General features: G+C 38.3%; 1 protein-coding gene across 3 annotated transcripts in view; it reads left to right on the top strand.

The window, feature by feature from the left end:
- The window catches only part of NFAT (NFAT nuclear factor), a 223267-nt gene extending 203457 nt beyond the window's left edge, over nucleotides 1-19810 (top strand). For all 3 annotated transcript variants that reach the window (XM_069842351.1, XM_069842352.1, XM_069842350.1), the window contains exons 10-13: nucleotides 7483-7542; nucleotides 11226-11387; nucleotides 13662-16667; nucleotides 18654-19810. In XM_069842351.1, coding sequence (XP_069698452.1) covers nucleotides 7483-7542; nucleotides 11226-11387; nucleotides 13662-16667; nucleotides 18654-18658 — 3233 coding nt within the window. In that variant the 3' untranslated portion in view covers nucleotides 18659-19810. The remainder of the gene's footprint in view (nucleotides 1-7482; nucleotides 7543-11225; nucleotides 11388-13661; nucleotides 16668-18653) is intronic.
- The last annotated feature ends 6785 nt before the right edge of the window (nucleotides 19811-26595 follow it).

Raw genomic sequence — 26595 nt, 5'->3', positions numbered from 1 at the left:
TGAGAGGTGTCCTTTATTGGGAGGGAGGCTCCCCAATCTAACAGTAAATTTATAATATGCATTATATCATCCTATCACATCATCGGGGTAATGTAACTCCGCCTTCCAGGCGCCCCAACCTCAGAAGTGGGTTACAGCTAAGCCACGGCCAGGAGAGAAGACCAGAAATGTCGCAAAGACAACCTGGTGGCATTGGATAAAAAAAAAAAAAATAAATAATATGCATTATGTACCCCCTCACGCTTTAAATGAAATGTATTATATTATTTAATTCTAATTGCAGTGTACTGCATTACAGTAAATTCTTTGCAACTTTGAACTACAGTAGATAAGACCAAAAAGGAAAAATACAGTTATGTGCCATGCAATTTTATTCTAGGTCTACAGTTATGCAGTACTGTAATTTACAGTTTGAACTTAAACTTTACATTCAGGTGCCATGTCTCTCGAAACAGAACAACTGATTAAAGTGAAGAAAATAATCCTACTAACCCTATCATGTGTCGAATACAATTTCATGATCGCGGAAACCTTGGACCCAACAGACAGGTTAAAGTTTATGACTTTGTTTATCCACCCGCTTCCAGCTAACAAGGGGTAGCCGGCTGGGCTTGTGATAGCCTACGAGAACCTCATTGTCTTCTTTCATGTTAAGGAATTTCTGTACAGTTCTCAAAACTAAATTTTACATTTTTGTAACACATTAGGTCTTGAAATCTAAGTTCTGTCCGCAGTCAGGAGATAAAGCAAGCTTTAGGACTATGAAACAACTGTCCATGTCCATGTCTGAGTGTGTCCGTAAACGAGAGTTAAACTTATCATTATTTTTATATTATTTCAGTTGGGACATAAAAATTTGTCCGTATCTTGGAGGTGTCCTTAAGGAGAGGTTCACTGTACATGAAATTGCTTCCTCTGGAACCATATATTATTTGCTGAGAGTAGCATATTCATTGCACGAGAAAGTAAAGTTATTGACCTGCATAGTGGATTCTGTGCACACAGTAGACTCCATTGTTCATGAATAAAGGCAAAATTGTGTGTCCAGGACCCCCATTATTGTGCTCTAAACTCTTGGTAACAGATGTCACCATCACAATTGCAGAGACCTCTGCTGGAAAAGTGTAGATAAACATTGATTCATGATGTTAATGGCGCACAGCCTTCTGTATTATTTGGTAATACAAATGAAGAGCTGATATACAAATCAAGTTAAATCCACTTTTACTGTTTTTTAGAAAAGCTCAAAAAACTATTACTTAGTAACTATGTATCATCCATTTTTGTAACTTATAGATAAATCCAAACATATTCACACGATGCAAATCTAGTCTTTCAGGTGAAGCTTCCTGTAAAGCAGATTTGAATAATTTCGAGGGAAAAATTGTTCCGGGGCCGGGTATCGATCCCGGGACCTCTGGTTGAATGTACCAGTGCTCTCCCGGCCCCGGAACAATTTTTCCCTTGAAATTATTCAAATCTGCTTTACAGGAAGCTTCACCTGAAAGACTAGATTTGCATAATATATACGTCACTGTGTACGTTAACAGAAAACCACAATTCCAAGCCACACAGAGTTTGTGTGCACTCGATGTGGGTCTCTGACATTTCATCAGCCCATGCGAGTTGTGTGGATATAAAGGGAAAAGTTGAGACCGTGTCGGGTGGAGTTCCCGGGTAGCTCAGTTGGGAGAGCGCTGGTACATTCAACCAGAGGTCCCGGGATCGATACCCGGCCTCGGAACAATTTTTACCTTGAAATTATTCATATTCACACGAGTTTATAATCGAAGTGATGTACTTCAAATTGCATTTTCTTGCAAGATAATAAAATAAATAGACTGGATTTAAATCATTGTGAACAGAACAATGGAAATAAACTGTTTTGAATTAAATTGTAGTGTACCCTCACTTCACTGAACACAAATTTCATCTCTTCATTCAAATGGAATAACATATTGAGATAAGTCTAAACAAATCGCGATGAAAATGTTGTTTGTTCTGTTATGTAGAATGCAGCTGATTGTTGCCTGTTACGTTTAGGATCCTCAGTGCTGAAGCGAATTTTTCTGCATTAATAACAAATAGTAACCATCACAGATAATTCTGTAGAACCAAAAAAAATAATCTTTACATAAATTTAAAATCTGTTTAATATCAGGTATTAAGGAATTGATTTTAAATAACAATAACTAGTTTTGTACATTCACAATTTCATTGTATTATGTTTTTCTGGCTATTATTATTTAAATATTAACCATATGAGCCACCAAAACGAGATGGAGAGACAAGCATTGATACAGCCTATTGCTCTCACTGCAGGCAAGTGCCATTCCAAAATACTGACAAAGAATGTATCTGTGTAAATCGTACTATACAACAGACTTTCCACCACCAAGAGTCGACCCGTTCTTTTTTTTGAGGAAGATTAGGTAGGCCTACACGTGATTGTTTCCACTCAGTTGAGTTTTGTACAGTAATAAATTCACAAAATATCTTCATTTCAGTGACTTGTTGATCGCATTTATCACAACAAAATTTAGTTATAAAATTAAATTGTGTATTGTTGAAAGCATTTCTAGAACTGAAAACTCCAAGTCTGCCACGCTAATCTATCTTGCGCATGCTGTCCTATTGCCAGGCATTGAAATATGCGATACATCTTTAATCTTGTATAAATCAAACAGATGTAATTAGAGTTGCAGTTTAGTTCATATTACAAAATTAATCATTGTCACAATTTATAGGTTTGTACCAAAGTGAGATGTACATACTTGGGGGGCCCCTGAAGCCACGAAATGTTTTTATTTTTCCTTGTCATAATGAACATTTGGCTATAAAATTTGTCAGAGAATCACATGATCTCACATTTGAAATGTCTGAATATTGTATTGCGACAGTGAGCAGATATCACCAAAATTTGGAGTGGCAGTTGAAAATGGTTATAATTTTTTATAACGGGATTCCGGATTTTTATGTAATTACATACTCTGTTCCTCGTCTGTAGATCTGAAAACATAAATATTTGAGAATTGAAGTGTCAGCTTTGACATAAATACATAATTCTATATAAAACTACAAATTTTCTGTTTTATCTGTGTCATCACTCTTTAAGACCTTAATGACCATCTGTAATTGGTTCCTAAATAACAACTCCTACAGTAAAACAGGGGCGTATTTTGCGGGCTACCGGGGCCGGTAGCCCAAGGAAATTACAAAAGAAAAAGTTTATAATATAACATAATGTAATAATTTTGTATTATTAGTTTTACCATAGTAATTAAAATTAAAGTAATCGTTAGATATATTTTGTGTAATAATGGGATCAGCGGTAGCCCAAACCCTTTAACCACTATACGCCACTGCAGTAAAATATACATCACAGAGAAATGAGAGCAAAAATTGCTAACAGGCTAGATTGTCTTCCTAGCTTATAATATTATTCTGCAGTGTCATTTTAATGAAATTATGCAGTGATTAATTTATAATGATTGAAATATAAGGTTATTCAAAAGTAAGGTCCATTTTAAAACAGCTGTATCTTCTGTACATATCAGCAGTTTGGTTTCATATAGGTACCATTATTGTCTTACAGTATGATAGTGCATAAAAATCCGGACACTAATCAGTCCCATTAATCCATTTTACTGAAAATGGTAAATAAATTAACAATACTGCTCAAAATTTGGAGCAGTGGAGTGTTGTGTCTCATTGATCTTGAAGTCCCACGTGGTTTTATATGCTTAAGACACTGCTTGCAGTGTGATTGAGAAAGGAAGAACTTTAACTTACTAGTGATAAGACAAACGTTTTTTGTCTACCTTTCTCTACCCTCCAGTGGTTCTCTGGCAGGAGAGTGAGTGACGTGTTCCACCATTCAATGGGCGGACTAACCCCTCTCCCCTCAAGAATTCCTTTGTGTGGCTTCTGTACCCGTGGACGTCTGGAAAAGTATTTACCTAGTTCATCACCACTACAGTGGGATGAGATAACGAATATAAAATGTAATTTAGGGGGCCCCGGTAACCATCCTCAGTAATATAAGGTAAAAAATTAGTTTAAAATAAATAGAAATATCCATTATGCTTGCTTCCTGTTGTTTGTAACGTGATAATTCTTTGTTTTGTTGCATCTTATGTGCCCACGGAATTTAAAAGTATTTGTAATTGCTAATGCCACACAGATCGAAGTATAAACTTGCTAATTAATATTTTACACACTAAGGTAGAATAATATAAGAGCATCACAACTTTATGGATTTTTTCACGTCAGAAAAATCATTCTTATTTTTAAAAAATAATGTAATGAACAAGACAAAATATAATTACGCACAAAAAGTGTACAAGCTTGATTTTCTGTTGTTGGCAACAGTCTGCTTGACTGATAGTGTGGCTGTTTTAGCACATACAGGGTGATTAATGAAATTAGAACTTGTCAACAAGCTCATTCTTGGAGTCATTTTGAGTAAAAAAAGTTCCTGTGAATATGGGTCCACTTCTCAGTGATTATGGTGTTATAACATTCGTTATGCTGGAACAAACAGTTGCGAAAATGCTACTTTATTAAAATCACTAATATGTGTTTACAATACAGAAAGCTAGAAGTTTTCCCTAGAAATCACACACCATTTTTGTACAAAAATATTTCACAGAGCAAAAATAATGATCAGTGCTTTATAAATAATTATATATTTCTCTGTTGTTAAGATTTCTCCTCCCTGCACAACACTGTATGCAACAAATGTGAGAAACCTTTTAATTTCAGTGAACCAATCCGCGTGCATGTCAGTTACGAGCCTAGAGATACAGGTTGATCATTCACAGTTTTCTGCCCAATAACAGGTCATTCACTGCAAACTCATCATTCTCCAATATTCCCTATTTTCCGCCTTCCCCTTAATCTCTGCATATGATCCATCTTATATCTTAATGTGTCTATCATCTGATATCTTGAATAATTTCGAGGGAAAAATTGTTCCGGGGCTGGGCATCAAACCTGGGACCTTTGGTTTAACGTACCAATGCTTTACCAACTGAGCTACCCGGGATACAGTAAGCTTAGTTGGTAGAGCGTTGGTACGTTAAACCAAAGGTCCCGGGTTCGATGCCCGGCCCCGGAACAATTTTTCCCTCAAAATTATTCAAATCAACTTTACAGGGAGTTACACCTGAAGTCTTGATTTGCATAATACACGTCACTGTTCGTTAACAGAAAACCACAATTTAAGTCACACAGAGCTAGTGTGCACTCGAAGTTGGTTGCTTGATGGTTTACAGCCCACTTTGAGATCTGTGGATATAGAGGGAAAAATTGGATCAGTGTCGGGTAGAGTTCCCAGGTAGCTCAGTTGGTAGAGCGTTGGTACGTTAAACGAAAGGTCCCGGGTTCGCTGCCCGGCCCCAGAACAATTTTTCCCTCGAAATTATTCAAATCAACTTTACAGGGAGTTACACCTGAAATCTTGATTTGCATCTGATATCTTCTTCTGTCCCGAACTCTTCTCCCGTTCACCATTCCTTCCAGTGCATTCTTCAGTAGGCAGTTTCTTCTCAGCCATTGACCCAACCAATTTCTTCTTCTGTTTCTGGTCAGTTTCAGCATTATTCTTTGCAGCTCTCCTTATTCTGTCTGTCCATTCCACATGCTCCATTCTTCTCCATATTCACATTTCAAATGCTTCTACTTGTTTCTCTTCACTTCGTCGTAATGTCCATATTTCAGCCCCATACAATGCCACACTTCACACAAAGCAAGCACTTCACTAGTCTCTTCCTTAGTCCTTTCTCCAGAGACCCGCAGAAGATGCTCCTTTTTCTATTAAAAGCTTCCTTTGCCATTGCTATCCTCCTTCTGACTTCCTGGCAGCAGCTCATGTTCCTAATTATAGTACATCCCAAGTATTCAAAGCTGCCCACTTGCTCTACTTCCTTGTTTCGAATTCGCAAGTTTACCTTTATTTTTCTTCCGAAACCACAGTCTTCGTCTTGTTGACATTTATCTTCATCTCATACTGCTCACAGCTGTCATTTAGCTCCAGTAACATATTCCTTAGTATCATCTGCTCTGCTAACAACGCCAAGTCATCAGCAAATCTTATGCACTTTGTTCTTCCTTTTACTATCACTCCTCCCATGTTCTGAAAACAGTTCTTCACTAAATTCTCCAAGTAAATGTTGAACAGGGTAGGTGATAAAGGGCATCCTTGTCGTACTCCTCTTCCTATTTCACTTCCTTCTGACATTCCTTCTCCTATCCTGACTTGTAATGTATATTGTTCATATTTTGTAATCTTAATTCCTGCAGCTTTCAGTCCTTAATTTAATATCATGAAGCTTACGTAATAAAAAAGATAACATGTTTCGATTATTTACCATTTTCGTACATAAGTAAATTCTGGAGATTATGAGTGTGGCTCCATGTTCATATGATCTTAGTTCCTTTACACTTTGTTGCTTTCAGTGCAGGTTTTTTTTTATGTAGACTGAACTTGTTAAAACATGTTGCCATTGATTGTAAACTGTCATCACACATACCTGGATGCTGAAGTTGGAGAACCAGGCAGAGATACTCGTTTACATTGTGAATTTTTTGACCAGCCTCATGGTCTAGTGGTCAGAGCTTCTGGCTATAGTTCATGAGGTCCCGGGTTCGATTCCCAGTTAGAGCACAGGAATTTTTCCTTAAAGGGGATTATTCCTGTGTTCGTCCATGGTCTGGAATTTAGGTTAAGTTTAGATTTAAGACCCTCTCCTGGCACCACATTATCATAATCATCCTATCACATCATCGGGGTAATGTAACTCCGCCTTCCAGGCGCCCCAACCTCAGAAGTGGGTTACAACTAAGCCACGGCCAGGAGAGAAGACCAGAAATGTCGAAAAGACAACCTGGTGGCATTGGATTAAAAAAAAAAAACATTGTGAATTTTGCTACTTATATGAAAGATCTGTCGCTCAGAATGACTCTAGGAACAAGCTAGCTACTCTGTACATTAACTTGAATGTAGATGGGAAGCAAACTCTCCTGTAGCTGCTCCTTTCCAATACTACCAGCACTTCGGCTGCAGGGCTCAGCACCATGTGCCTGGCTACGGGGTTTACGTGTTTGACTGAGTGCGACGTGTTCAGTGCGCATGCAGTGGAGTGCAAGGGCACAGACATTGTGAGTCGTGCCATCTGAGCTGGATGGTGCCCAGTTAGAGTCTCTGGGGAGGTGAATGGTTATTTTAACTCGATGACCACTTCACTTCCTTCATCGCATGAGAAATGATCGGGTCAACATAACTTTCAATCATTGCACAAGTTTGCACTGCCGATACAAATGTGTGATATCTGTACTTTCGTACAAGAGAGATGTGTAGTTGTTTTTCCTGGCTCAGATGGCTGCTTCCCCGCCATACTTTTTTTCCAGGAGCTTCAGATTTACTATAAATATTGTTACAAGTTGGGTACATGTATTTCACTGTGTTTTTATCGTCTGCAGCTGTGGCCCCTGAAGGCGCGCAACCATGCGTTACACTAGTACAGTCAGCAGTTGCACACAGTGAGTATAAACTTCTCCACTTTGTTATGTACAAACAGATTTGTGGTTGTGTGATTTTCGAAATGGGTCAAGAGACTCCCAGTTTCTAATAATCATTGAGAAATTGTTACAAAAGTTCGCCGATTAGGTAACCTTTGTGCAGTAGCAGCTCTTAGTTAAAGGCTCTTAGGCGGAGCCGCCCCTATAAAAATCTCCTACAAAAATCTTGACATTTGTTTGTGTTTAATACTAGAATAAAGATTTTCAGTAGAGGAGAAACATCGAAATTTTACTCGGCTCGTTCGTTAATAACGGTCAATATATTTGGAACTGTTGGTACCGACAGATGTTTTTGAGATAGGCTATAAGTAATAAAGGCTCAACCTTTCACTGCCCCTTCCGGACAATAGAAACAGGACGGGGTGGTTTCCTAGTGGAGTCTGGCTAATAAGGGTACAGCTAAGGTGTAGAGATCTACGCCTTGAGTCGTTGCCAACATTTTCTAGCCCTGAGTTTTAAAAATCTCTCTTGGAGAAGAGAAGAGAAACAATGTCTGACACTCCATTCTTGAGGTTACATGTCTGCTCTCTCATTCATTTTACGGTAGGTCATAGGCCTAATTGGCATTTTAGGATAACATTGTGATGAGAAGATGAAGGAGTCGTTTAGTTATTCATCGACACAATTGGAATCCCTAGTGTCCCATAAAGTGAAAGTTTTTCAAACCTCCGTCAGGGAAGGGAAAGAACACAACGGAAATTCTAACGTGCGAATTAGTTTTGGCTTGCTTTGTAATATGAGTATCAGTATTGTCTGTGGTTGTGAACTTGTGATTGTGAGAACCTTTTGCGAGTGTTTATTTGAGAACAATGAATTCTGTGTAATATATCGAAAGAGAGAAGGGCCGATTTCGTCTACAATCAAATGAATTAAGATAAGTCAAATGCCCGTTATATGTATAATAATAATAATAATAATAATAATAATAATAATAACAACTTATTGTTAAAAATTCCCAGTTACGGAAATACACGAATAAACAAATAGAAATAAATAAACAAATACTCATGCTCGAGACCTATAAAATTTGCCATTTCAGCCTAGAGCCTTCCTCAACTTTAAAACCACGAGCCGCGACTGCCTTTGTGGAAAACGTTGATGGTTCATCCTTCTTGCCTCACTTGAATTACGACGAATTTCTTCATAAATTAATAACATATCATGATATTCCTGAGCTGTGAATGACATTGTAAGTTGTTTATCGAATACCTATATTGAACTACCATCCACTTGGCAGGATGGCAGGAGATCTATGGACAGGGAGCTTGAACTCGGCTGATCTGTACGTCTGTGCAAAGTTGTTGTTCTTTTCTAATGCCAGGCGTTTGACAGTAAAGTCATTTGACTTCTTGCACTCCAATATTTTTCAAAGATATTATCATGACTAGCCACTGAAGCACAGATTTGGAGGTGTTCCGAATCCATCTCTTGGTCTGTCTCGCACAATGGGCAGTTAGGGGACTGATATATTCCAATTCTATGCAGGTGTTTGGCCAAACAATCATGGCCTGTTGCCAATCTAAATGCAGCTACAGACGATTTTCGTGGTAAATCGGGAATTAACTGTGGATTTTGATGCAGAGAGTTCCATTTTTTCCCTTGGGATTGTGTTATCAAATTTTGTTTGTTGAAGTCTAAGTATGTAGATTTAATAAATCTCTTCACAGAGTAATACGTAGATTTAGTAACAGGTCTGTAAGTAGCAGTGCTGCCCTTCTTTGCTAAAGCATCCGCATTCTCGTTTCCCAGGATTCCACAATGGGATGGTATCCATTGGAATACAATTCTTTTATTGAGTGATAATAATTGAGAGAGCATTTTAGTTATTTCTGCTGTTTGAGATGAAGGTGTGTGTTTAGAGACGATTGATAGAATAGCTGCTTTGGAGTCTGTGCAAAGTAGTCAGCTGCGTGAATCCTGCTGAACATGTTGCCACGTCTCTCACGCCAGAATATTAACAAATTGCCGCTTGCAATAGTGTTGCTAGAGGATTAACCCTTATTATTTTTACTTTCCATCCGATAGTTAATTTCCTCCATTTAGTCGCCATAATAATGATGCATAAACAGCATAAACTAACAAAAAAAAAGAAAGACTTGGAAACAGGATTATCACAACTCGAGAGAACAAAGCAAGCAAAACAACTACTATAAAGAATAATGCTGCTTTATCAACATCTAGGTTATTTAGCATCTGAATGAGATGAAAGTGATAATGATGGTGAAATGAGTCCCGGTCCAACACCGGAAGTTACCCAACATTTGCTCATATTGGGTTGAGGGAAAACCCCGGAGAAAACCTCAACCAGGTAACTTGCCCCAATCAGGAATCGAACCCGGGCCACCTGGTGTCGCGGCCAGATGCACCAACCATTACTCCACAGGTGTGGATTCAATTGAGATGTATGTATGTATGTATGTATGTATTTATTTATTAACACTACAATTGGGTATACACCCGGTGGTAGTGATATATAATATACAATAATTACAATTACATGAAATAAAATAAAATAAACGTAAATCTATAAATAGTAGATGCAATAAACCTAGGACTATAAATAAAAACTATTCTATAATAAATCTAACTTATAAGTACTTCTATTTCACCCAACTATTACCAATTTAAGTAATTACATATCACCTTAATTTATTTACATATCAACTAAATTACATATCATCTTAATTAATTACATATCAGCTTAATTAATTATATATCAACTCAATTAATTACATGACACAACTTAAATAATTACACTGCACCTCCAATTAAATTTTTAGTCTAATCTTCTCAACCTTTCCTTAAATGTATTGATTTTAAGAGGACCACCCTGAAAGATTGCCGCAGGTAAGCTGTTCCAGTCTACTATTGAGCGGTTAACAAAGGAAAATTTTGCCACGTCCGTTCTTTGTTTTCTACATTTAAACTTCCTAATATGATCAGCCCTGCCTAAGTATGATGGTGTTGCTAATCTAGCATTGATATCGGTCCATGCTTTGTGTCCCATTTGTGCCTTGAACAATGCGGTGAGTCTGGTTTTTCGTCGCCTTGACTTGAGAAGTTCCCACCCTAAGTCTTTTACTATCTCCTCACCATGTCAATTCCCATTTTGACATGTGCTATCAAATATGCCATTACTATTGATTATTGAAAGTCGACGCGATATTTCGGGGTTCATTATCACAAAATCCACTCGAAAAATGTTCTTTAAAAGCAGGATGTTCCTTAAACAGGTTTCCTTAAAAGCAGGAATTAATTGCATTATTCTTATGGTAATTTGGCTGGGATTTAACAGATTATCCCTTAGAAACGGGAATGTTAAAACGGGGTTTTACTGTATATGGAAATAATATTCCTGTGTGCTTGTGAACTATTGGTTATCAATGGGGGCTACGAAGTATCATGTTTTATTTTATTTTTGTATAATTTTTCCTCGAAATTATTCAAATCAACTTTACCAGGGACTTACACCTGATAGCTAGATTTGCATGAATTGATTTGCAATAAAAATAGGTACACTTGTAAAATAGACATACAACTGTTGATGAATAAATCACTTGTTCAAAATGAAACACCTTGATTTAGTGAGGCAATATCACTTGCCTGAGTATGAGAGTGTAACATGTCCATTTGTGTCGCTGCAGGTACAGATGTGTCGCGTGCATTTGCCGCCAGAGCAGCCCTTATGCCGGCCGCAGGTGCAACAGGACTTCTGCTTCCTGAACCTGCTTCCAATTCTGGTGCAGCTTCAACTGCAAAGGCCAGTCCTAAGAAGAGCCAGTTCATAGCCATCGATCAAGCTTCAAGTATGTCACTTTGAACTGTTAACATATTTTGACATAGATAGAACTAATTCTTTCTGAAGTGTGGTTGAGGGATAGGTACGGAATTTAGGATATATTAAAAACTGCAAGATTTGAAGTGCTTAATACATTGAAACTATAAGACTACGTTAATGATTACCAGAGATACCTAGTATTCGCGAAATACATGATTTCAAGTGATAAAAGCAAACATTTTGTGTTTCAAGTCATTCCAGGTCAAAATATCGTAAATTTAAACTCCCAAATAACGCAAAGGTTTTATTTTTTTTTACGAAATTTTAATTTAAAGTGCCTTGTTGTTTGTTGTTTAGTCAACTGTCCGAAGACAGGTTTGAACCTCATAAGTGACACCAATAAGGCATCACTCACGTGGCAGTTAAGCTAGGAGATAATGGGTTAAGGTGGCTAATTTCTTTCCCGCTTCCATTGCATGCATTGCTGACTAGTTACATATTATACTAATCAGACTTCAGTTTAAAGTGCCTTAAGATTGATATTTATACATACAGGGTAAACCGTAAGTAATGTAATTAATTTCAGGAGGTTATTCTTCGAGATATTTCAAACAAAAAAGTTTAATACAATTTTGCTCATTTTTGCCTCCTTTTCAAGATAAAAATTGTTTTATATGAAACATTTCATATCATGTTTTGGGAAAGCCATTGAATTAATTCCCAATATGCTCAATTTAAGAAAGCAGTGTGTTATGACAATAAATTATTGAAAGAATTTTAGTTTTGTTCTTTAAATGTGCAGAAATTTGGTCCAAACAAATGTAACTTTTCGTTGTGCTAAGTAATTTTTCAATGTTACATTTGTTCAGATCAAATTTCTGAAATTCTTTCAATCGTTTGTTGTTATAATACTCTGATCTCCTAAACTGAATGAGCATATTGGGAATTCAGTCAATGCCTTTCCCAAAACATGCTATGAAGTATTTCATATAAAACAATTTTTATCTCGGAAAGAAAGAAAAAACGAGTAGAAGTCTATTAAAACTTTTAGTTTGAAATATCTCAAAGAATAACCTCCTAAAAGTAATGACAGTACTTATGGTTCACTTGGTATATACAAACCCTATTTTAGTAGAGAATTTTGAATCTAATATTCAGATTTCGAGTGACTTTTTTATTTTTAAATATAAAATAGAAATAGCCTGAATGTTTTGTTATACTTACTAGGATGGGAGACTTACAAAATTTCTCTGCACAACATGTAAGTGAGATAGAAAATTGTAAGTATTATTACTGAGATCCTTAAGATCCTCTTGATGATACAGACCTCTAGTCTTTGTAGGAATATGTAGTACATTAAAACCCAAATTATCCGTCACCCTATTAACCGATTGGTGGATTATCCGACTGTCATTCTCTCTTGCAGAAAAAAATTTGAAGTACTGTACATTATATTAGTATGAATTTTTTCTACAGTGTTTCTTTACAAACCTTTACCCATACGCATTATGACCTACTCTTTGAGTGGTCGTACTGTTTAACTTCTATGCAAAATGTCTTCTACAAGTGTCAAAAGAAAACATGTTGTACTCCGGAAAAAGTGCAAGTAATTGAGTGGTTTGGGAAAAGAGAAAATGTGGTTCATCTCACATCACAATACGAGATAGGAATTAGAACTGTGCGCGATTTAGACTAATGAAAAACAAAATATAAACTGTATAAGATTTGTGAATCAACAACATGAGAACTCTAAAATTCCTATCTTTCCACAGACAGTCGTCCTTGGCCATTAAAAACCCGTCGTTGAAAACCAGACTTAAGTACAATAAATAATGTTTTAATAACTGACTTATCAGAAAATCGAACATGAATTGTTAAAAAACAGGCTTAAACTAGTGAACTTCTGGTCCACTACGTAGCATATTAAAAGAAAAGACTATGGAGGAAATTACGAAAATATTAGGTACTTAGTTTATGAAAACTTTTTATGGTACAGATTATCCGATTTTTTCGATTAACGTTCACTCCACTCCATTCATTACCACGGATAATAGAGGTTCTACTGTAATGTATTTTGCACGATGAGAGTCGAAAAGTTATATTTTTTAATTGTGAAATAACACCGAATTTATTTATTTTATTTTTTATGCGTAATAACACCGAAATTATTCAAATTTATATACTACCGAAATTTAATATTTTTATTGACTGTAAAATAGGATCACCACTAATAAAGTTTTATGTAAACCTGTATGAGAAATGTGCATTATAATGATTGACTTGTTTGATTTTTAATTTGTAGTACCAGTTGGAGATGCTGAAGTCCGCCCAGTGATGATGTGGCAAGCCTCTCCGGTTCTGCCAACTGCAGACACACAGAAACTTGATAATAAGGCACTGGAACCAAAGGAACTGGGAGTTCTGAGTGGGAAGATGATGCCGCCACCACTGCTTCCCATTGGAGCACGCAGGGCTTCCTCCAACTTGCGTCTGATAGTTCCAGACACGGATGCGAGCTCTCTGTTGTCTGGGAAGCTGAAGACAGAGTTGGCAGAAGACGCCAACAGCCAGAGTCCTGAGGAGATGAAGGGGATCGATTTGCGCATGAAGCCAGTGGCAGCCGTGAACCCGCTGGCTACCGTCGCAGACCTGTCCAGCACACAGTCTCCGACAATGGCTACGTTCAGGCGCTTTGTGACTGGCAGCACCAATGCACCGCTCCCGACCCAGAGTGCACAGAGTGTAGAGAAGTATCTGTCACACCTGGAGCACTCCTCCGACAAGAAACCTGCATCAGCATGCAAAATGGCCGACACTGTTGCCCAGATCGGCTTGAACAGGGACTCTTCGTCAACTCTTTATGCACAGCAGCAACCCGAAACTGCGACAAATTCTGTGAATCGAAAGATGCAGTTTGTAAATGACTTGCCATTGCCTTTAATGTACAACACGAGTGCACAGGAGTGTAAAACTCAGTTCGCAAGCGAGAAGACGTCCTTGCTACAGCAGGCCACTGCGGCTCAGCACAAATCCTTGTTTGATGGTACGATGACTATCGCCTCGAGCACCCCCGAGTCGGTACTCGCAGGAAGGAGGCCGATGGTGATACTGCAAGAATCTCAGACTGTTGAAAACCAAGTACCTAGCAACAATGCCTGTTCCAGTTTGGCTGAGTCCCTGGATCAGAGGGTGCCGATTCTGAATTCTGACACTCCAGCCCTCATGCCGGGATCATCGGGGCTCGTGTATGCCAGCCCTGAGAGAACAGCTAGCAGTACAATGCTGACAAGGGAGGAGAACACAGCTGCTCTGGACCCTGTAGCTAAAGCAAGAGACGCTGTTGCAGTGCCAAGAATCGTCGATAGCGTTGGTGAATCCTCCCTGTTGTCTGCTTCATCATCATTGCTGGGAGAGCAAATGCTGGCTGTCACAGAATCGTCCATCATGGCTTCAGCTCAGAACACCAGGTTAGATGCGCTGGTCTCTTCAGCCATAAGTAACCACGTCTTGGGTTCAGGCAATCACATCGAGTCCACAGAGACAGAAAAGTTGGACGCACTTGTAAACTCTGCCGCTGTGAGCCACATGATGACGGCCCCTATCACCTTAGCTGAAAATGTCATCATGAACACGCCAGTGCAAGGATCTGCTACTACAAGGGACAGGACATCTCCTGTAAAGAAAATGTCACTAGAGCCATCAGCTAACGGTTTGGAGGGTTTTGGTCTTGTATCATCACAGCATTCTACGGCGCAGATCTCTAGAGAAAATGCCCAGTTGCTGAGCAACGCAGTGTCTGCAGCTCTCAACGGGCATCTTCTGACCTCGGGGGAGGCCCAGGCGCAGGCAGAGGCAATCAGCAATGCACAGCTAAACATGAATGCGTCTGCATCTCCGAGTTCCGGGGGCACGTTGTATGCAAGTCATGACCGAACATCTCCTATCGCCGTGAAGAACATGATTCTCAGTTCTGCTGCAGAAGGTCAGATCCTTGTTGGAAGCCCCGCTTGCACCTCGCCAGTTGCTGTGAAGAGTATGGTTCTAGCTTCGCCGGACAGTTTATCCCACAGTCAGATCCTCGCGTCAGATCCAACATCACCAATTGCCGTGAAGAAAATGGTAGCTGAAGCATCTCCCGAAAGTCACATACTTGTCAGCAGTCCCACAAACGGTTCACATGTTCCTGTCAAGAACATCTTGAACTCAACAATATCACCACAAAACGACAACCAGATCGTCGTCACTAGCCCCACACACACTCACTCCCCACCGATAGCGATGAAGTCCATGATACTGGAGTCTGCAGCTGCGTCCTGCTTGAGTACTACTTCACCACCCATCGCAGTCAAGACAATGATAATGGGCTCCCCACTCGAAGGCACCGGAGGTGAGACCTTGATGTCAGCCACGACAGAGAATGCCAGGCTCGACGCCTTGGTGCAGTCTACGCTCACCAGCCACGGCTTGGTGTCGGACACAATACAGGTGACATCAGCAATGGATGCCCGAGTAACAAGCATCCCGGTTTTATCCCAGTCGTCTCACATCCACCAGTCTTCGACATCACCACTGCTCTCCCAGCCTGTGACAACTCTTGCTTCCCAGCCTCCAAATCCTGCCTCTCATTTGACTCCTGTGACAACCGGTGATGCGCTACTCAGCACCATCTTTGCAACAGGCAGGAGTTCTGCGGAGACAACCCCGGGCGGAGAAGACCACACCTTCAGGAAGGAGGCGTCGGTGATAGTTGGTTCAGATTTGCAGACACCGCATTGCACAGAGAATGGCATGCTGCACGCACCGCAGTTCACGACCGTATCTTCCAGCTCTCAGAACCTGCTCACGGGGATCGCTATGCCATCTAAGGTGGCGGAAGAGCTCGCAGCACAAAGCAGGGAGAGTTCTTCAGGGTTTGTGACTCAGATGCTGCTCGGGCTGGCTGCCGAGGAGAAGTTGAAGAAGGATTCCGAAATGACACTCTTAGCAAGGGACAAGATCACGGAGCCAGCATCGGGTTTTGTCTCCAAGTTACCTGAAACAAGACTGTTTGCATCTTCTGATGCATCGACCCAGAGTCAAGCTGCGACAATGAGCAGCTTGGCTCTTAATAAGAAACAAAACACGCAAGAGTCTCAGGAGCAGCAGTGCAAAGAGCAGCAGCAGCCGCCACGGACCACAGGGACCACATCCTCCACCCCGGGACAGCCACCCCAGAAGAAGGCTGAAGAGGGAATGGTGCCTCAGGAGCTCACACAGATGTCTGAGAATGATCTGCTGAGTTACATCAACCCCAGCACTTTTGACCAAGGTGCGTATAGGATTGAGGTATTACAGATGCAGACTTGTTTGACAGGAATCCTTCTGTGTATATAGTTCAGCACATGTTTAGATATTAATTCAGAGATATATTCAGTTTATAACCAATTAATAAACAAGTTGGTAATGCTATCAATAGTATTGATAGTACAATCGATACTATTACAAGTGACTATCGCCCAGCTCTAGTGTAAAGGTACGGTCACACGTCGCTACTTTCGCTGCGCAACTTTTGTACTGCGGCTGCAAAAGTTGCGTGTCGTGTTCACACATTAGCCGAAAGTAGCGCGCTGCACGCTACTTTTCGTGCTGTGCAACCCGAGTGCAGCAAAAGTTGCAACTGGAGGTTGCGAGTCTGTTCACACACAAGGCGCTACTTTTGCAGCCGCAGTCATGCTGCAGGTTTCCATCTCCGTGTTGACTTCTCAATATACATTTTGTGGTTATGTTCGCATTATTAATAAACTCATGCGAAAGCGTACTTATCTTCTATTTGCTTTTCTGTCCTAAATAGTATTCAGAAATTGGCATTATTTTTACTATAAAGCTTTAAAAAAGGCCTATATACTTAAATGATAACCAACAGCATATTCACGTAATCAATGTTGGCAACCCTCCTGTTTGAAACTACGCTACAGAAAATTAAAAAAATGAATTACATCATCAGCAAATATGCTCAGACTGTGTTGTGCATTTAATAACTGTTACAAATAATTTATTTTCATCACATCTAATATTAAAATACATCCAAACAATAAAAGTATCATTGGCACATTTGGGTGGCAACACTGGTTGCAACCGCAGCAAAAGTTTCAACAAAACCGATATCAAAAATGCTGCGGCTGCAACCCTGAGAACCCTGTTTGAGCTGCGCGCAGCATGAAAAAGTAGCGAGCAGCAGGTTCGGCAGCCTCTACTTTTTGGGTTGCACGTCGCAGTATGAGAGTTGCGCAGTTTTTTGTACTGCATCGCTGTAAAAGTAGCAACGTTTGACCGTACCGTAAGGGGAGAGGATGGTATTTTTGATGAAAAATGACTAGATTTTCAAAAAAAAAAATTCTTTAAAATACTCTGTGATGTGTGTGGATCGCCATTTTTAAACTTCCTGCATTATGGATTTTTTAATCACTCGCCCACTTTTATTGTTATTTCCGGTAAATTAAATTTTCAAAAAATTGTTTTTTTCTTTAAAATACCCTTTGATATGTGTGGAATGCATTGCATAACATTTTGTGGGTATTTGTGCCCTTATCGGATGTTGAGACGTCATTTTTAAACTTCCTGCGCTATGGATTTTTAAATCACATGCCCACTTTTATCGGTTTCCAGTAACTTCATTTTTTTTTTTTTTTGCTACATTGCCAGACAAAATGAATATAATTTCTGAACTATTAAAGATACATGCATGAAATTTAGAACACACATTCTTTAGACTATTAGGAAACTCTTCTCTGTAACAGAATTTTCTTAATCGATTTCATTTTAGAAGTACGTCCATTTGTTTGCAAGAAAGGAAATCAGAAAATTGTTACTAAATTTTAATTGTTTATTTTACAAACGTAGGGACTAATATCAAAATTCTGTTACAGACAGTTTGTAGAACATGCTTTTGCAAATACATTGCAAAAAACTGTTTGAATCTATCTTTAAAAATGGTTTAGATATATTGGTTTTAGTACAATCCTGCATTCGGTATATTGTTTTCAAATTTGGGCGCCCAAATATTTTTTTTTTTTTCAAAATATTTTTATTTGGTTGAGTTGCCACAGCTATAAGCTCTCTACATACAAAAAATTAATAATTTACACCAAATAGGAAAAAAGTTAAAAAAAAATACCATCCCCTCTCCTTAAGGTACTTTGGCTGGGTTGTTGAATTCATTGTTTGATTTCTCAAACTTGTAGAGAAAATGTTCCACGTCATGTGAGGACAATGCATACCTATGTTTCCCTGAACAAAACTTTATAATTTGTTGCAGTGTGAGCACGAGGTCGGTGCCGTGGTTCTCAGCCGCAGTATTACTACTTCGTGGGATTGATCTTGTGGTTAGGTTGCAAATGAAGGGTAATTGCTTTTGTTGCAATATTGTGTATGTAGCTGTGTATTATAGTAATCTCATCTCTACGACGGTGTCAGCAGAGGTTGGTAGTGTACAGAGATTTGTAGTATATAGAAGAAACATATTTTTTACAAATGGTAAGGTTAGGTTGATGCAGAGAGATGACTGTAAAGATAGGTTAGTGCAGACAGGATGGACCCTTGTAAAGGATCAAAAGGCTGCTCAGAGCCACCACTTCTCACTCTTCAGTTCCCTTTGTTAATAGACTGACGACATTATTTTATTTAGTTACAGATTTCGCTCAATGTATCTCAGTTGCTGTCATACCGTTTTAACTTTTAAGATGTATATTGTACAAATGCCATATACTGGACAGGATTGTAGTCGGCATGTAAATGGTCACATACGGCTTTGCTAGTAGATTATATAACAGGGTCAGTATTTTAAAAAATGCTAAACCTTGCGTTGTTGGTGCAAAATATGTTTTTGTTGGGCCACAGTGATAGGTGGTCGCTGTTGTTAAATGTTTTAATATTCGTTAAGTGTACAACATAATGAGTGTTGACAGAAATGTAATACATATTTAAAACTCTGTGTGGTGCACCAAGATGGAACCAGGCAGACATCTACACAACACGGGCCCCGAGAATACTCAGCTAAGAGCGGTGGAAGTGTTGTTACAACAAACCGCAAAGGACCATCACATGTTTTTATATGCTAGAGTCGTGATGTTCAACAAGTATTGTTTGTTACTCGGGATTAGTTTTATTTATCGTACTCATTGCTCTGAACATGGCCTTATCTTACTGAAAGTGAATTCACATTAATATTATTTATTCCAATCATTTTGGAACCGTCATAGTTTTGGACCAGTATCCAAAATGTTTTTACAAACCTTTTCCCTTTGGGAAATGAAAACTTTACCTTTCGTTCAATGAAAGGTTCCAGCTTGCCTGCTTTGCTAGTGATGTTTTCTGTGTTCTAGAGTGATATCTATATATATATATATATAATAATGCAGAAGAAATATGGCTTTATAAGTATATTACATCAATAATAAAAGTTATTGAAAAGTACGTTCGTCACTGCAGTTGATGTGTTGTTCCCTGACCATTTCACTTCTACATCCTCCTCCTTGGTCCACTCATATTATCGTTATTTTTTATTATTGTTTCTGCTAGTTGTCGTTCACAATTCACTATCATTTACTTACTTACAAATGGCTTTTAAGGAACCCGTAGGTTCATTGCTGCCCTCACATAATCCACCATCAGTCCCTATCCTGAGCAAGATTAATCCAGTCCCTACCATCATATCCCACTTCCCTCAAATCCATTTTTATATTATCCTCCCATCTACATCTCAGTCTCCTCAAAGATATTTTTCCCTCCAGCCTCCCAACTAACACTCTATATGCATTTATTCGCTATCATTACGTCCTGTTGTTATTTGAATGAGTGAGTGAGAGAGTGAATTATTTATTGCATTACAAAAGAGTAGATACCTGGTGGGAAAGGGAACAAACACAATTGACACAAAAAACAAATACAAAACAGAACACAAAGAACACAACAAAATGCAAATACAAAATAAAACACAAAATAACACGCCAATACAAAACAAATCAAACAACATGTTACAAAACAATAACACAAATACAAAATCATAACATTAAACACGACTCACAAAACAAATACAAAAACACAACACAAATAAAGACTCTAGAACACACTTAAGACTACGCTGAAGAAAGTGCTAAATGTTTGTGACACTTGCAACACTTACATAAATCGTTATTTTAACACTTATGAAATACTTGAGGGAACCAGATACGACAAAGTGGCTTAAATTTAAAATAGTACATTATGCAACTAGCCTATAATGGTAGTAATTAAGACACGAGTATGTTTATGAAACGAGTGCAAGCGTCTTAATTACCATTATAGGCAAGTTTCATACGACTTTTTATGCTCGACCATATTTCTAACTTGAAATTATTCATAAGTATTCATGTTATTCTTATCTGACTGGGGAGCGGAACTGACCTTGTGCAATATCTCGTAAATTGTGAGATGTGCGCAGACGCGAAAGTATTGATTTTTTCCCGAGAAACAAATGTCGACATTGACCTTGATATAATCTAGAGAGTAAAATAAACATTAATCTTGATATAACCTTGAAATTGATTTAGGCATTGAAAAACGAGATGACAAATTGAATTTATTTGAATATTATTTACAATTAACGCTAATTATTATAGTAACAGAACATAACCTTCTGCGACAGTATTGGATTTCCAGCCTCCGTGACGTTTCGCTGGTTGTCTTTCGATTGCATATCCTAGAATAATCGATACTTGCGCTTTCATATTGCTACAATGGTGTTTTCTGATTGGTGGAACACCTGAACTTTAATGAATATGTGTACTTTAATGAGGTCCATTAAAGGGCTGCTACCAGGTGTATAATTACTACATTTCGGCATGGTCGAACATAAAAATATATATATTTTGCTGGTTTATGTGCAATGATACTTTAAATTTATTATTCCTTCAAGTCTTCCGGCAAGTGTGTGTTTTTTTAATAGTTTTGTGACTATGCATGTCACACATTGGTTACATCCTCTTTCCTTTACCTATTTTTCTTCTTTCAGCGTTTTTCGAACTTTTAGTACACTTGGTGTGGAAGCTATTCCAGATAGAAACTTAATTTTATTACCACATATTGCCATAGTGATGCCCTCTGCACTAAATTATGAGAATTGGGAAGAAAAAATGTGGCTAAAAATCTTATTTATAAAAAGTGATGTCAAATTTTGGACATTTAGGAAAAAAAAATCGGGAGGAAAGCATCATGAGAGTAAAACTTGTTTTAATAGACAGAGAAAACATTGAAGAACAACCCATAAAAAATTCAGATCTAGATCTTCAATTGTTTAGGAGCTGAATGTACCGAAACATTGAAAATTTAACATTGTCAGGATAGAATGTATCTGGTCCCCTTAGACACTTCCAACTCTTACATTACACTTATTTATTTCCAAAACCTTTCGCAGCACTACACTTCCTATAATACAAACGCAGCAGAAATACAGAAAACACAAACAGAATACAGGGAAATGGTAAAACAACATATGCAACTCTTACACAATAAATGAATATTTATTACGCACACTTATATAACATTTAGTTAATAATAATAAATAATTTATAATAAATTACTAGTGCTTGTATTCTTATTACATCAACCTATCTAAGTTATTTTGTATGTATCTAATGCTGAAGAGATAACACTGAAGTTGTCCACACCTGTGGAGTAATGGTTAGCGTGTCTGGCCATGTAACCAGGTGGTCCAAGTTCGAGTCCCGGTCAGGACAAGTTACCTGGTTGAGATTTTTTTCCGGGGTTTCCCTCAATCCAATATGAGCAAATGCTGGGTAACTTTCGGTGCTGGACGCCGAAGTCATTTCACTGGCATTATCACCTTCATCTCATTCAGACGCTAAATAACCTGAGATGTTGATAAAGGCGTCGTAAAATAACCTACTAAAAAAAACACTGAAGTTATTCTCTTTCTTGCTTCCCAATGTTTGGAGGAGATATCTTCAAAATTCCGGAGTGCTGCACAATGCTTCAGATGTTCCATGTCCATTTCTTCATGGTTAGGGCAAAGAGGGCAATGTGATTGAGATATGCCTATTTTATGAAGATGTTTGCGCAGACAATCTATGCCTATTTTATGAAGATGTTTGCGCAGACAATCTAAGTTATTTTTTAATCTTTTAGGGCCGTATTCATAGACATTTTTAGCGTGGGCTTTCGGTGGATTATCAGTGTTTTTCGTATTCATAAACCAGTGTTAGTGATAGGATATGATTTGAATTCTGTACTAGTAACCAGTGGATAGCCGGGGCTAGCTTAGTACGCTCGTAGTGCGTGCTGCGAAATGTCTATGAATATGGCCCTTGATTGCTAGAGGAGAGCTGTCAAAAGCCGTTGCAGGTAGCTGGTTCCAATCTATTGTGGTCCTATTTAAAAACGAAAACTTTCCTATATTGATCCTCTGTCTCTTACTTTCAATTTTGTGACTATGATCTGCCTTGAGTAGTAGGTAGTTTTTTTTTTTTTTCAATTTGGTCCCCTATGTCACTCCATTCTTCATACCTTAAATAGTGCACAGAGCCTCCACCTAGTTGCTGCATACAATGTTGGGAACAACTGGATAATACCCACGGCAGACCAATGTTGATAGTAGACGCTACTCGCTGGCCATTATTCACCAGGCCGTACTGAGCTGTATCAAACAAAAGACAATCGAAATGGTGGTAGTCAAATTCGCGACTATATTCTTAAATAATTCACTCCATTAGTCAAGTTCAAGGTTTTATGTAAGTACAACGGCGGTTTTTTTAATGCATTAAAAGAAAATGCAGATGTAGCAAGATCTTAAACTAGGTTATCACAAGGAAATGAACAGGAAGAAAAGTGTGTTTCACGGAATATTATTAAAATGACGGAAAGTAAATTTCCAGTTAATGTTCGCCAAAGTGTAAAGTACGTAATTATGACAGCGTTGCTGTTTTATTTCTGGCCTAGAGAAAAAAACCTAGCCTTTTACGAAAAAAAAAAAAATTAGGGACCATGAAATTATTCACCGCTTTCATTATAGGCCTATCATTGTTTATCAATATTACGAATCAAAAACTGTCATATTATATAATTTTTACTACTACATGGACGAATGAAATCAAATTTTATGTTATAATTTAAAAGTTTCGTCAAATACATGCAAATGATAACATTTATATTACATAATGTAAATGAACTTCATGTTAAAATCTCCTGTCACTTCCCTACCCCTAAACTAACCTAACCAAAGCTAACCTAACCTAAGCTAACCTAACCTAAGCTAAGCTAATCTAACCTAACCAAAGCTAATCTAACCTAACCTACTCCCATTCCTCGACCTCATATCAATTATCACGTGCAGCTCGCGACAGGATCATATTACCTGTCTGTGCATGCGCGGACTTGATTAATAAAAACCTGAACTAACCAAACCTAACCTTCGTATATGCAAGGTCTGTAACCGGAGTAAGAAGGGATCTCAATCATTTAATCTGCAATGTACACGCGAAAATAAATTCAAGTAAGGATCACGCTCCCACTGCATGAGAGGTCCGCGCATCCGCTACAGCAAAACTGTTTCTGTCCCGAGCCTCTCATCTAAGCCAGTCATAATTTACTCGCAATATTTACGCAAATACACATTGTCGCTAACAGTGGTGCTATCTCTCAATAATGTTCAGAACGAAGGAGGTAGATAGAGAGAAAAAAAAGAAATATAGCAAAACTATTTTGTCTCGAGACTCTCATCTAAGTCACGTAATCTACTTGCAATATATTTGCGCAAATACACCTTGTAGCTAACACTGGTGCTATCTCTCAGTAATGTTCAGAACGAAGGAGGCAGAGAGAGAGAGAGAGAGAGAGAGAAAAAACAAATTTCTCCCGCCAACTATGCCACACACCAACGTCATAGTCTTATGTTGGTGACATTGTGTATTTAGTTAAATTTGGTGGTAAACGTAATGGCACGGTTCAAAGCGACCATGGTAATTCTCCAGTTTAGCGCAGTGTTGTTGTTTTATTGTGTTGTTTACCAGTACTATCCTGCTGTTTGACATAAACTTACCCACTGGGCACTGCCAGACGTTCTTTTGTAGAACTTGGTGGAGTTTTTCTTCTTCATTCATGGTCTTTGCTTCAGTCTTTTGTCTTTGTGTATATTAACCTGTTCCACAGTAATAAAATGCAATTAATAGTTTTTTCTGAGGTCTTGGTAACTTTCCATGTTAATTTATTTCAGATACACATTTTTAGTAGGCCTATATTTGTTTTTCACGCTTATATGATCGTGTTTTTTAAGGTTATTTTACGATACTTTATCAACTATGGTTATCTAGCACCTGAATGAAATGAAGGTGATAATGCCAGCGAAATAAGTCCAGGGTCCAGTGCCGAAACTTACCAGCATTTTTGCTCTTAATTAAATATTTAGAGAATCAGTCCCATTCCGAGGCTTATTTGAAGGATTCGTAACAAGCTGTTTTTTACGGTGATGTTTTGTTAGCCCTTCTCCCAACCCCCAAGCTGGAGGACCACCCCTCATCGGCTGTCCGCGACTGCTTATTCAATATATTCACAGCTAGCCTTCATATCTGGAGGCCGTCTCCTCGATCCGCAACCTGAGTTCGTATAGGTCAGTTTCTGTCAGATGCGTTTCACATACACTGTGGGCTAAAGCAAGGAGATGCACTATCACCTTTACTTTTTAACTTCGCTCTAGAGTATGCCATTAGGAAAGTCCAGGATAACAGAGAGGGTTTTGAATTGAATGGGTTACATCAGCTGCTTGTCTATGCAGATGACGTGAATATGTTAGGAGAAAATCCACAAACGATTAGGGAAAACACGGGAATTTTACTGGAAGCAAGTAAAGAGATAGGTTTGGAAGTCTTCTGAAGAGGTGGAGAAGTTCAAATATCTGGGAGCAACAGTAACATATATAAATGATACTCGGGAGGAAATTAAACACAGAATAAATATGGGAAATGCCTGTTATTATTCGGTTGAGAAACTTTTATCATCCAGTCTGCTGTCGAAAAATCTAAAAGTTAGAATTTATAAAACAGTTATATTACCGGTTGTTCTGTATGGTTGTGAAAGTTGGACTCTCACTCTGAGAGAGGAACATAGGTTAAGGATGTTTGAGAATAAGGTGCTTAGGAAAATATTTGGGGCTAAGAGGGATGAAGTTACAGGAGAATGGAGAAAGTTACACAACACAGAACTGCACGCATTGTATTCTTCACCTGACATAATTAGGAACATTAAATCCAGACGTTTGAGATGGGCAGGACATGTAGCACGTATGGGCAAATCCAGAAATGCATATAGTGTGTTAGTTGGGAGGCCGGAGGGAAAAAGACCTTTAGGGAGGCCGAGACGTAGATGGGAAGATAATATTAAAATGGATTTGAGGGAGGTGGGATATGATGATAGAGAATGGGTTAATCTTGCTCAGGATAGGGACCAATGGCGGGCTTATGTGAGGGCGGCAATGAACCTCCGGGTTCCTTAAAAGCCAGTAAGTAAGTAATTAAATATTTAGATTATTATTTAAGCTTTGAACAAGAAAAAGATATTTCTACAAAATTGAATTACTTTAACTATGCAATGAATAGCATTAAATAACATGTTCAATTCTCCTGTTGTCCAAAAACAAACAAGAATCAAAGCCTATAAAACACTGATGAGAATGGAAGTGAAGCTTGGACCACATGTAAGTGTGATGAACACGGAATCACTGCCAATGAAATGAAATGTTTAAGTACTGAAACATGGTTATTTTATAAGAATTAAAAATCGATCCTCTTTTAGAAAAAATTCAAAATTATAGACAAAAATGGAAATTCAGTGTGTTCAGAATGCCATCCATTTGAATACCATACCAAACAATAAACTGGTAAGGAACTGGTGACCCTAACCCATTATTTCCTGGGTTAGTTGCATCATGAGTGATGCCTTATTGGTGTCACTTATGAGGTTCAAACCTGTCTTCAGACAGTTGATTAAACAACATCCTTTAGGAAAAAGAGCTTTGGGTCGTCTGTTGAAACAGTGGAGTGAGACCATAACAGACTACTAGGCCTAATACATGATAGGAAGAAGAAGAGTGAGCTTGTTAATGAAAACAAGTCATATCTGAAGTAGAAACTGTGGAACAGAAATCGTAGGGAAGGTACTGTCAGCAGTAGTGGAATTGTTTCGAAAAAAAGTAACACACGATTTTTTTTACA

This window comes from Periplaneta americana, chromosome 12 (genome assembly GCF_040183065.1).
Source record: "Periplaneta americana isolate PAMFEO1 chromosome 12, P.americana_PAMFEO1_priV1, whole genome shotgun sequence".
NCBI lineage: Eukaryota > Metazoa > Arthropoda > Insecta > Blattodea > Blattidae > Periplaneta > Periplaneta americana.
This window is presented reverse-complemented; position numbering and strand designations above follow the sequence as displayed.